We start from the raw sequence: 13,521 nt of genomic DNA, 5'->3' as shown, positions 1-13,521 counted from the left end.
GATGAAAAGCTATGCAATTTTATTTATAAATACACCCTTTGAACTACATAATAAATAAATACATTTTTTTATTTATTTATATGGAAACACAATATATTTGTTTTTATTTCTTTTAATGTAAAGACCAATGACGGATCTCTTTTTTTTTTTTTTCATTTTAATTATTTTTGGTAATTACGGGTGTAATAAACTACACATCTTTATACATTTTTAATTTATTATTTAAAAACAAATTACACATTTTTTTAATGAAAGGCCACTTTTTATTTTGTTTTTTAAATTTACATTAAATATTTTTTTAAATACACCCCTTAAACATATTCACTATATTACCAAAAGTATTGGGACTCCTGCCTTTACACACACATGAACTTTAATGGTATCCCAGTCTTAGTCAGTAGGGGTCAATATTGAGTTGGCCCACCCTTTGCAGCTATAACAGCTTCCACTGTTCTGGGAAGGCTGTCCACAAGGTTTAGAAGTGTGTCTATGGGAATGTTTGACCATTCTTCCAGAAGCGTATTTGTGAGGTCAGGCACTGATGTTGGAGAGAAGGCCTGGCTCGCAGTCTCCACTGTAATTCATCCCAAAGGTGTTCTGTCGGGTTGAGGTCAGGACTCTGTGCAGGCCAGTCAAGTTCCTCCACCCCAAATTCGCTCATCCATGTCTTTATGGACCTTTGTAGAAAAAAATGCACTTCCACCCTTGTGTTGACAGTTTGGGGAAGGTCTTTTTCTGTTTTGTGGTGACTATGGATGGAACAGAACACTGTAGGGGGGGGGGGGGTCAGATTTTAGGCTGCTGGGAAAAGACACATGGCTGTACTGTTACTGACTGCGGCTGGGAGTCCAGTGCCACATGCTGCAGTGATAGGTCTATGAGACTATCTGCTGTGAGATTCTGTGCTAAGAGAGCTGCTGGGGTACAGTGACACCAGAGGGCCATGTGCTTTAAGACTGAGCTCTGCCATTTGCCAAGACTGCTGGCACTACCCATAAACTGAGCTGTTGTTCCAGGGAGCCTCTGTTCTATTGTTCTGGTCTACAGACATTGTCCATCATTGAACCATCAGGAATGGTGATTTTTTTGATCCTTTGGATTCCAAATGCCCTCCAGAGTTCCACTTTATGTTATGTTTCTATTCCTACATATGCGAGGCCTTGGACTTGTATCTGCAGCACAAAAAGATTGCTATGACAAGACAACTGAAGATGATGAGTGCAACAATCCTCCAAAAATAATGAGTATGACCTAAAGACAAAAGAAAAGGCACAGTGAAGGTTACTGTCATCATTTATAATCATATTTACAATCTTGTCTGGGTTGGTTATGTCAATGATCTAATAATGTTATCTAAAGAAACACATTGGGGTTGATTTACTAAAGGCAGATAGACTGTGCACTCTGCAAGTGCAGTTGCTCCAAAGCTTAGTAAATAAGGTGAAGCTTCACCTTGCAAAGAATACCCACGAGCAAGAAAAAAAAAAAACAACATCTTTGCTTGGATATGATTGGATGATGGAATTTAGCAGAGCTTTTGCTCATTTACTAAGCTCTGGACCAATTGCACTTTGCAAAGTGCACAGTTAATTTGTCTTTAGTAAATCAACCCCATACAGTTTAGCCCCCGTTCACATGCAAGCGACGCTACTTCGCACCGCGACCTCCGAGGTTGCGGTGCGAGCAGCGCGCCGCGACCTCGGAGCGGCCGCCACGGACTTCATAACATTGAAGTCTATGGCGGTCGCCCCAAAGAAGCTCCGGACCCTTTTTCTAAGTCGGAGCGACTTGTGTCGCTCCTATTAGAACGGGTCTGCAGCTTCCCTATGGGAGGCGACCTACGGCGACCTGTGAGGCGACCAGGTCGCCTCACAGGTCGCCTTAGTGTGAACGGGGGCTTACAGGCGGTCCCTGGGTTACTAAAATCCAACTTACAAACGGAGGGAGATAACAGGAAGTGAGTGGAAATCCGCCCCTTGTAAGGGAAATTCACTCCTGGAAGAGTTATCATGGGAAAAAGGAGTCCCCACCGAAGCTTTATCACCAATCATTGTTTCCACAACAAGCCAAAATGTTGAAAATCGAATTATCATAGGGACAGAAAGTGAGGTGAAATCTTCTGAACAGGAACATTGACAGCAAAACAAATGTTACAGGGGTGTTACCCCTTCCCTATGCTATCCAAAATACTTAAAAATTATTTTTTGGCTGGACCTACACCTAAAAAAATTTACCTGTTTCGACCTACAAGCAAATTCAACTTAACCTCCTTAGCGGTATTCTCGAGTGTGGCTCGGGTTGGAATTTTAGTGCCATTAGTCGTAACCCCGAGCCACACTCGGGGTACCGCCAGGGAGGATTGCTGGATCCTGGTAGAGGGTACTTACCTTGTCCCCAGGATCCTGCGATGTGTCCCTGCAGCATACGGCGACCGGATCTTCCGCCGATGCTGTGAGCTCCGGCTTCCGTCTCCTGCGACTTGACGCTTGCAAGGGGGTGGAACCGACAGCAAATTTGAAAAGTAAAACACACTGATATATTGTAATCCTATTGGATTACATTACAAAATAAAATAAATTTACATTAGTTTGCCCCCCAGTGCCCTTTCCTGCAGTTTTACTGTACTTTATATATATATATATATATATATATATATATATATATATATATATATATATTTGTATATATATATATATATCTATATATATATATATAGATATACACGTGTATCTATATATATATATGTATACACACACACACACACATATATGTATATATATATATATATATATATATATATATAGTTTAACTTATTTATAGTTATTTATTATATTATAATTTATGATTTTGTGTTTCAAACTTTATCATACCCGAGATGTTATAAAGAAGAACACACAGTAAAAAATAATCATATGTAAATAGTTGGTTTGGGCTGCTCGTCCTTGAGAATTACATGCAAAATAATGGTACCGCTTTCAGCACCTAAAATCGGAAACAATCATACCGCCAGGGAGGATAAGAACAAACCCAAAGTCCCTATCTTGTTTGTAACCCGGGGACTGCCTGTACATTGCATGGTGCAGTGACCCTTGCAGGAAGCCCTTTTTTATTGCAGCATCCAAACATCCCTTTTCTATTGACACCCAGTCCCTAGTATGAATGGGATTCTATAGTAAGGTGGCCACATTTTCAAAATGAAATCTGGGATCCTCCTACTGGCCACATCCACTCACCCCCATTTATAAGACACCCTTAAACCCACAAGTCTTAGCAACAGGAGGCAGACATTCAAAGTATAAATGTAATATAAACTTCAATAAGAGACACCATGATATGCATGTAGCACATAGCGCACCACTGGCCTTACACCTGGAGGTGTGGACAGTAAATCAAAGAGGAGAATTTCCTAATATGCATCAATAGAAATTACTACTAGGAAAAATTGATTTTTCATTACCAAACTGTAAGGGAATATCCTACCTATGGAGTATTTATAGTAGAACTATGGCCGCCCAGTGAAGTAAATATATACTGCAGCATTTATAAAATTATAAGAACATTTATACATATACAGTTTTCTCTTAGCCATCCTACAAAGTCTTGTAAATACCCATTAGGCCTGCCAGTGAAGTCCACCTAATGCCATTTCTAGTGATGGGGTGGTAACACTGTTGCAATTCTGAATTTGAAGCAGAGTTGCCACTATCATGTAGGCTGTGTCTGCTTGTGCTATATGGGAAAGAACTTTGAGGTCCATAGAGTGGGATCCTCCAACATTTTGCATTTGATTGTACACCTTGTATAGTAAGAAGGTTGGATGTATTATGTCCATTAGGGGAATTTAACATACTTTACATACATTCACCATTTTTACCTGGTAATACAATTGACTGGCTCCAGAGATTCACAAATGTGGGATGAGACACAAAACATGTCACATTGTCTACATCAGACTTGTATGTGCTGATCACTGTCCAGGTATCATTCAAATCTTTAATTTCCGTAGTGTTTATATCATCTGAGTGGGGGATCCAGGAGATCTCTGCAGCCGGGAATCCACCAATGGCTCTACACTCCAGAGATCCATCACTCTTTATATCCAGAGATACAGAGGGCTGAGCTGAAGGAATAAGGAGGAAGAAATTACTAAACCATATATTACTGAAAAATTGTTGCCAATGGTTTATCAGATGTACAGATGGATAAAACCTTCTTTGAAATATGCATTGTAGGAAATTAGTTTTAATATATTAAAGAAGATTCCAGGTATGGATATTTTTATATAGTTACACTTGTCCAGATTGGACCAATGTAAGTATGTATGTTCCATACCTGTGGGATCCCTATAGAAGCTGTAAATCAGTGTAGTAGACAATAAGGATGATCAAACTTTTGAAAAGTTCGGTTCGACCAGAACACCCGAATTTTCCAAAAGTTCGGTTCGGATTTCAGAACCCCATTGAAATCAATGGGAACCGAACTTCGGTAATCAAAAAACACCATTTTGAAGCCCTAAAACCCAATAAATGCCCCTAAAAAGTGCCTAGGGTACTGGGTCATGCCCCATTAACTATTAATCACACAAAAAAAGTTCTTAAAAATTGTCATTTTTGATAAAAAAGCCAATTATTGAAAAAATTTTAAAAAAAAGAGAGATTTTTTGATTTTTACTTTGGATTTAGTATCTGGGGGGTCTAAAAGGTGTGCATGTTAAGTTTCAGCTCTGTAGCATGTCCAGAACCATGAAAAAAAAAGATAATTTTTCAGTAGAACAGGGATGTGGTTCGGGAGCCTCCTTTAACTTTAACACCTATATGATCTTTTTTTCTGGTTCTGGACATGCTACAGAGCTGAAACTTCACAGGTACACCTTTTAGACCCCCCAGACACAAAATCACACAAAAAAAAGTTCTTAAAAATTGTCATTTTTGATAAAAAAAAAAAAGCCAATTATTGAAAAATTAAAAAAAAAAAAAAAAAGAGATTTTTTGATTTTTACTTTTGATTTAGTATCTGGGGGGTCTAAAAGGTGTGCATGTAAAGTTTCAGCTCTGTAACATGTCCAGAACCAGAAAAAAAAAAGATTGTTTGTATTAGAAAACTATCTGATAGGGAGTTGGCTCCACTCCTGTAACACCTTGCTGGTTTAATAGAAGGCATTTTTTTGGGATCTTTGCAGTCAGGAAAAACATCTGAACTTGTGTATAGTGGTACTGTGCACAAGTTCTGATGTTTTGCCTGCCTCCAAAAACACCCAAAAAATGCCAGCAAAAACACACCTGGGCATTTTTTTTTTTGACGCTAGCGTTTTTTTTGGCATTTTTTGGGGTTCTTTTGAGGCAGGCAAAACATCTGAACTTGTGTATAGTGGTGTATATACACACATCCATATATTTATATACACACCTAGACATATATAGGTGTGATAGTAGCAGAAATATATTACTGTAAATCATTTCATTAGCGCAAGCATTTATTTCTGCTACTATCACACCTATATATGTCTATATATACCCCCTATACACATGTTCAGATGTCATGTCTGACATCAAACATGTCCTCAAAAAAGCACTGGCAGTGGCAGCCCCTGCAGCATAAAAAATGCTTGGCTGGTGAGAAGCCATATGCCTGTGCCGAAGCTATTCAGAAAAATGATCTTTTCTCTATAGCGGTCACCCTGCTATGGAAGGGTTTTGTCACCCTGCCATAGCAGTCACTGCCAGTTAACCCTACACTACACTACGGTCCCCTTACACTTAACACTTTCCCTACAGAAACTCAATTTTTGAAGCTAACTTAAGTGTAAAGGAGCACTCTAACTACACTAGATATCCCTTTCCTCACACTAAAAATAGCTAAATGACACTTTTAAAGTAAAATTAACAGAACTGCTTCCACTCTCTTCCATGTCCAGTATAACAATGCTAGGAATATGGAGGGGGCGATCTTATATACTGGGGGGCGTATGCACTAATGATTGGTCTAGGGACCCCCTAGTCACTCCAATCACATTCCTAGCATTCTCCTGCCCCCTCAATTGGCTTTTGCTAATGGTTCTGGTCCAATCACGGGCTTTTAAAGCCCATTTCCTGAAGCATTGCATTTTGGGCGGTTCTGGTTGCCGAACTTTTTTGGGCAAAAAGTTCTAAATTCGGCCGAACCTCGAACACCCAATGTTCGGGCCGAACCGATGGTGGACCCGAACCGTTCGATCATCCCTAGACACCACTACTTCAGTGATCTCCACTAACTTCCGGGTTCCAATTTCTGGAGCAATGTAACTATGGAAAAATATCTGTACCAGGAATTCTTTTTAAAGCGGAGTTCCACCCTGTATTTGAAGTTTGGCCACCAACGTTGCTGATCACATTGCCATAAATATACTGAATGTACTTTTTTTTTTTTTTAAAGCATTTTACCCTTTTCAGGTCACTAAAAAGCTCCACTTCCACTGTACCTCACCGCCGGTGTGGGGACACACAGTTTAGCAAAATTATGTAGGCATAGGAAACCCCCCTCTGCCACGCCCCCCGTAAAGGGGAAATGTACAAAAAAAAATGATGCTGACCGGCCCATAGTAAAAATACATCATTACTTTGATGTTAAATACCATTGTTATAGCAGCAGTTAGCTACCATAACCCCAGTATTGTTTTTTACTATTGATGATTCTGTGTCAGATAAAAGTGGTCCTGCTGGTGTATTTGCTACAGGATCACTTTTACAGGTGGCGGGAGAGGTGCCCCTATCGGTTAAGACCGGAAGTGATCTGATGCGGCCGTTTGCTGGGCAGGAAGTCAAGAGGGACAAAGATGGCCCCCACTCGTCTCTATCCCCTTGGAGGACCGGAGCGTCCTCTGATGTCACTTCAGGTTCTGGGGCCAAAATATATTTTTTTAAAGTCAAAATGCAAAAAGGTTAAAGGTAAATTTTAAAGGTAAATGAGAGATCTGGGGTCTTTTTGACCCCCCGATCTCTCAATAAAGAGGACCTGTCATGCTTATTTCTATTACACAGGATAATTACATTCCTTGTAATAAGAAAAAAAAAGGAACAGTGCAAAAATAAAAATTTTAAAATAAAGAAAAAAATGTAAAACGCTCTATCCCTCCGATCTCGCGCGCAGAAGCCAGCGCATACGTCCTGCCCACATATGTAAACAGTGTTTAAACCACACATGTGAGGTATCACCACAATCATTAGAGCAATAATTCTAGCCCAAGACCTCCTCTGTAACTCTAAATAGGTAATCTGTAAACAATGATTAAAGCTTTGCCTATGGAGATTTTTAGGTTTCCCTAGGTTTAGGCGATTTTAGGATTCCCTTGGTCCTGAGGAGGGCAGCAAGACCGCTCCATTTGTACCTAAAAAACAACAGAGATCATTTACCTTTCTGCACACCACTCGAGCGTAGGAGAGATACAGTTGGGAGCTATGCCTGAACCCCTCTCCTGTTTCAAGTTATTCAGCGATACATTATAAAAGGACATCCCTAGACTGAGCCTGTATTGTCGGTATGCATTGAGCTGTGCTTGTGTGACCGGCAGCCTCTGTACTACCTGAGAGGAACCTGTCTATTCTCAGTGGTCCCTGCAGGGGTGAGCGCTACAAAAGCTTATCTAAACTCAGGAACAAAAATGTAATTTGTTGCAGATTACCAGTCCTTAGATGTGGTGATTGCATTACTTTTTTATTTTTTTTCTGCCTGATGATCCAGCCAGTAATGCACTTCCTGTCTTATGGTGTCTCCGCTCTGGATGGAGGAGAAATGGAGACACCCCTGGATGGCAGCATTGTCAGTCTGGGGGGAGGGTAGTGTTAGGCTAGCAGATCTAGGTGGAGTTGACTAACAAACTATCCTGTTCTCTTTGTATTTCTTCTTTTGTGTGTAATTCCTGACATTCCTGTTAGTCCCTCTGCTTTCCTATAAAAAAAAACTGACCACACTTAGAAGGAGAACACATCGTGGTCAGTTCTATAGCTATGCTGGGAACTCGGCTTGCTCTAATGATTAGACTTACCCTGACATCCCTTCCCTGCACAGCCTTTCACTGGGAAGCTCAGTGTGCTGCTGTTTCTCCTCCCACCGCCTCCTATGCAGCTCAAAAGAGAGAGAAGGTAATCACTTATAAAAAAAGGGGAAAAAAGTATTTATAATGTGATTTTTATATCTATACAAAAATGTTTTTGTTTTCATTTCTATTTTAAACTTAATTGGTTGTTTTACAAGGTGATCGGTTAGGCCCCTTTCACACTTGTGCGACTTCCAAGTCACGCAATTTTACCGCGATTTTGCCGCGACTTTGTTGCCGCAATTTTGATGCAATTTTGATGCGAGTTTGACTGGGCTTGAATGTCTTTGGCCTTAAAACACTTCAAAATCGTGCCAAAGTAGTGCAGGGACTACTCTGAAGTTGGTGCGACTTCTAGTCGCACAGATATGAATGGTACTCATTGGAAATAATGGAGAACGACTTGTCATGCGATTTTGCAGTCCAAAATCGCATGAAAATGTGCACAAGTGTGAAAGGGGCCTTACAATCACTTTAAGCAGTTACAGCAACAACTTTTTTTTTTTTTTTTTCGTTTTGTGATGAAAGTTTTACATAAATGAATACAAGCTGATCATTGTAAGCACCCCTGTAAATGCCTCGCCTCTACCCTCTAGCTGCCATTTTTGCTGGACAGCTTGGTCTGGTAAAGGGAGTTTAATAAATAATAGAATTACTGGTCAGATCACCAGATGAAAAAAAAACAATGCAGCCATCACATCTAAGGATTGGTATACTGCAATATATTACATTTTGCTTTTAGATTTAGATATACTTTAAATAGAAATGTCTGTATATATCTTAGATTATTGCACGCCATAATAAATGTATCAGGATCTGATTTTATTTTTTAAGAAAAACTATAACCACACATACAGTACATTTTAGGGATAATTATATTACTTTGGTTTGATTCGCTTTTATACAATATGGAAGACAGAAATAATAGCGCTGAATTGGATTGACTTTATCACAGTGGAGAAATCAGATATCACTCACCTAATACTTGTAGAATAGTTGTATTGATGAAGGTTCCTTCAAGAGTTGACATTTCACAGGTATAATTTCCCCCATCAGATATCTGGGTGTTGTGGATGGTCAGTGTTATATTGGTAAATTTCATTCTTGTGCTGCAGTTGTTGTATATCCAGGGTCTTCTGATGAATACACCATATGAGAATAAACATGAAGAATTATTAATGTGATGAATCTTCCATATTAGTCCCGTTATTTGATCTCCAGGATCTCCTCCACATTGTAGAAATGTAGAATTCCCTCTTCTCCCCACCACAACTGTAACATCTGAAATCAGAAGATCGCATGTTTTAGCGCATTGTTTGACCTACAAAGTCATGCGTTCTGTATTATCACCAGGATTTATATTTTCTCATGTAGATTTTGGTATGATATTTATATACATATGAAGAGACCTCCCTGTGTATTGTTCACTCAAGTAGTCAAATAAGCCCCCTTGGTTCTCACCTTAGAGCAGCCTTTTTCAACCCGGGTACCCAGGCACTCGCCGATGATATTCAAATTTTTATCTCTTCCCCACATATTTCAGCTCCTAACCTAATTTGAAAACTTGAATGTCTTGTCATGAATCTACGGCATTAAACATATACCTATCCCCTTCTGATTTACAACAAGCACAAGCACCCCTCCCTTTTTCATGGTCCTCCTCTCACCTGCCTTACCTAGGTGTTACACTTACAACTAACCTCTCTGAACTTTATGCTGCTAATTTTCCACCAGTATTACGCCAAATGAATAACCTATTATCCCTATGGTCTTCTCTTCTCTTATCTTGGATGGGTAAAATTAATGTTATTAACCACTTAAGCCCCGGAGGATTTGGCTGCTAAAAGACCAGGGTTTTTTTTGCGATTTTTTTACTGCGTGACTTTAATGGACAATTGCGCGGTCATGCGACGCTGTACCTAAACGAATTTGACGTCCTTTTTTTCCCACAAACAGAGCTTTCTTTTGGTGGTATTTGATCACCTGTGCGATTTTTTGATCATGCGCTATAAACAAAAAAAGAGCGTAAATTTTGCAAAAATAACAATATTTTTCACATTTTTTTATATGAAATTCCCCCCAAAAAAAAGTAAAAATCAAAATTTTTTAACATTTTCGGCCAATTTGTTTTATGCTACATATGTTTGGTAAAAAAAATCGCAAAAAGCGTATTTTGATTGGTTTGCGCAAAAGTTATCGTGTTTACTAACAAAGGGAAAGATTTTTGTCATTTTTGGTGTTTTTTTTTTTAACGTGTAATGGCGGCGATCTGCGATTTTTTTTTCGGTACTGCGACATTGCGGCGGACAGATCGGACCCTTGACTGACATTTTTGACACTTTTGGGGGTACCAGTGACATTACTGCAGTAATCAGTGCTATACATATGCACTGTTACTGCAAAAATGACACTGGCAGGGAAGGGGTTAACTTTATTGGACAGGGAGGGGTTAAGTGTGTCCTAGGGGCATGTTTCTAACTGTGCAGGGACATTGCTATTGGTGTAAAAGCAAAGATCCACGGTTCTACATAGTAGAACGGTCAGATCTTCACTTTTACACAGGGAGAACTGATAGGCGGCTTGTTTACATAAGCCGCTCTGTCTTTCTCCCTTCACAGGAGCGATCGCAGTGTGACTGGCGGACATCGAGTCTGCCGGTCACACGCACTGACTTGTCTGTGAACGAGCCGCGGCGGGCGCGCGCCTCGGCGGGTGCGCGCCCGCCCGCAATTGGCTCGCAAGTCAGTGACAGGCGAGTGACGTACCGATACGTCACTCTGCCTGGCCGGGGCTGACCGCCGCAGTATATAGTCGTGCGGCGGTTGGCAACCGGTTAATATGGTGATTTTACCTAAAATCCTTTATCTCTTCCGAGTCCTACCTATTCCAGTCCGGAGTATTTTTTAAGGATAATACCGCACAAAGCAACCACTTTTGTCTGGGGATCTTCAAAACCCCGACTCCTGAAACACCCTATACCTTCCTAAGAATAGAGGTGGCCTTGGATTTCCCAATTTTACTACCTATTTCCATGCGGTCCAATTAGCACAACTACCCAAATATCACGCAACCTCTGAAGTCCCACTTTGGGTAATGTTAGAATCTGTGGATTGCAATCCATTGTCTCTGGCTTAACTTTTATGATTGCGCCTGTCAGATCGCAAAAAACTCACTAACCCAATCACCAAGCATCTTCTTCCTCTTTGGCACAAATTCAAACTAATGTATGGCTTACAATCCCCACATATCCCAATTCAATCATTTCTTAAAAAACATTTTTTTAATCCTGCCTGCATCTCCCCTAAATCCTTTCCAGGATGGTCTCCTTCTAATCTAACTAGATTCTGAGAATTGACGTCTCCCACCTCAATCAAATCATTCCCCACTTTATGTGAAAATCATGGACTTCCAAAATCAGAACTCTTTTGATACCTTCAAATAAAAAAAACATTTCATACCATATATTCAAAATGGAGTTAGATTCGATAATCTATCCCGTTTTGAAGACATATGTAAACGTGATCCCCACACAAAAGGACTGGTTTAAAATCTCTATGCCCAACTTATTACCAAACCTGATGCTGAACCCCCTACCTATGTATCTAAATGGGAGTCTGACTTCAGGCTTAAGTTAGAAACAACTGATTGGAATGAGATACGGGATGCAACAAAATCATCCTCGCAAAATACAGTTGCATTAGAAACAAATTATAAAGTACTCACATGATGGTATTTTGTCCCTGCCAGGATTGCAAAACTTACCCCCAGTTACCCTGCATCTTGCTTCCAAGGTTGTACTACCCTTAGGTCACATTCACATATTTGGTGGGATTGCTTGGTAGTTAAAATTTTTTGGAAGGAAATATTCTATATGTTTTCTACATTGTTTGAAGAGCCCAGCCCTCCTGACCCCTCCGTAGCACTTCTAAATTTAAGACCAGCTAACCTCACCGGATCGCACTTTAGACTCCTTCTGCAAGTCACTACGGCTGCGAAACAGACCATCGCCAAAGCCTGGAAATCCCCAACGCTGATAATGGCTGAAGCCAAACATAGAGTTAACCAAACTATGATCCATGCCAAAATGGAAGCCATCACTCGTGACAAAATTTGCAACTTTGAGAAAATTTAGCGCCCTTGGGTCACTCACTATTTACCCTCCAACTTTGATGAATTCTTATCGATGCCTTGGTGACGCATTTTTACATTCGAGCTTCTTGTATTTATATTAAACGCTTGAGGTTGCACATTACCCCGGGAATTATCTTTTAACCTTATTTTTTTTCTCTTATTCATATTTCATTTTCCTATTCTCCTTACTTTTCTTGCTCCTCTTTTTCCCTTCTTTTACTCTTCCCATGTGGTTCAGGTAGCAACATTTATACCTATGCTTTCTATACTTGTAACATTATATTGTTGTGTTTAATACCCTTCACATCTTAAACGGTTATGAAATACTAGATTTTGATCCTTTCTAGATTTTTTCAAGGACAAATTTTCTTATTTACTATATCTATTTGTGAACTACTTGGTATTCATTATATTACATTGTATCTGTAATTATCTTTATTCCCGTACTTTATGATGTTACTTTCTTATTGTTGCATCTGAACCTCCTTGTATAACATGTTAATACTCAATAAAACAAATTTGACAAGAAAAAATGATAAAAATTTAGTTTGGGTTCAATGTTGCACGATCGATCAATTGTCATTCAAAGTGTGACAGCGCTGAAAGCTGAAAATTTGGCCTGGGCAGGAAGGGGATGAAAGTGCCCGATATTAAAGTAGTTAAAGGGACACTAAACTCTGGTTTAAAAAAAAATGTAATTAAAGAATGTATTCTTCTCACTTTTGCTTTTACATACACTTTAAATACAAACTCCATTTTTATAGCGGTAACCTCCCTGCCCCCACCCTCCTCTCCTCATCCCCAATATAAAGCTCTCACCTGAGGATGATACATCCCGGTATAGAAGCAGCAGGACAGCCAGAAGATACATTGTCTGCAGGTAAGACATTGCCACTGAAAAGGAGAAATGTGCTATGACCGTGTCACCGATACTCACAGCTATTACCGAAATCACACATCCTGTACATGTAATGGCGTTCTTTGAACTTACATAATGTGGCCACTTAACGGTCACCAGCAAAACCACCAAGAAAATGTTTCAAATAAATTGTGAGAAAATATATTTTTGTACTACACTAAGAGGAGTATTTATAGAAAAAAAAATTGCAAATCTATTTGTCCTTCAAAGCTGCATGTACAGTATGTTATTTTCTCTCCAGGTTGAATGTTATTCATTCCTAAAAAAGTGAATAAGGAAAATAGCACATTATTGTAGATGGAACCGGTGATGATAGGTAATGTATACTTATTTACTATGATTGTCTATTGGCCAAACTGGGGTATTTGCCTGATTCACTTTATTATTTATGAATTAATAA

The 13,521-nt window shown here is 39.5% G+C and overlaps 1 protein-coding gene across 1 annotated transcript; it reads right to left on the bottom strand.

Moving 5' to 3' along the window:
* Nucleotides 1-1,144: 1,144 nt before the first annotated feature.
* LOC309545719 (cell surface glycoprotein CD200 receptor 2-like) lies at nt 1,145-13,073 on the bottom strand (the record flags this gene model as incomplete). The annotated part of the gene is made up of 4 exons (XM_082245054.1): nt 1,145-1,284; nt 3,875-4,120; nt 9,050-9,352; nt 13,022-13,073. 4 exons carry the CDS (start codon nt 13,071-13,073, stop codon nt 1,145-1,147), a joined length of 741 nt encoding a protein of 246 aa, XP_082101180.1.
* Nucleotides 13,074-13,521: the final 448 nt, after the last annotated feature.

This window comes from Pelophylax lessonae (assembly GCF_965119305.1).
Source record: "Pelophylax lessonae genome assembly, chromosome: 2".
NCBI lineage: Eukaryota > Metazoa > Chordata > Amphibia > Anura > Ranidae > Pelophylax > Pelophylax lessonae.
The sequence above is the reverse complement of the archived record's forward strand: the minus strand, read 5'-3'. Positions and strand labels throughout refer to the sequence as shown.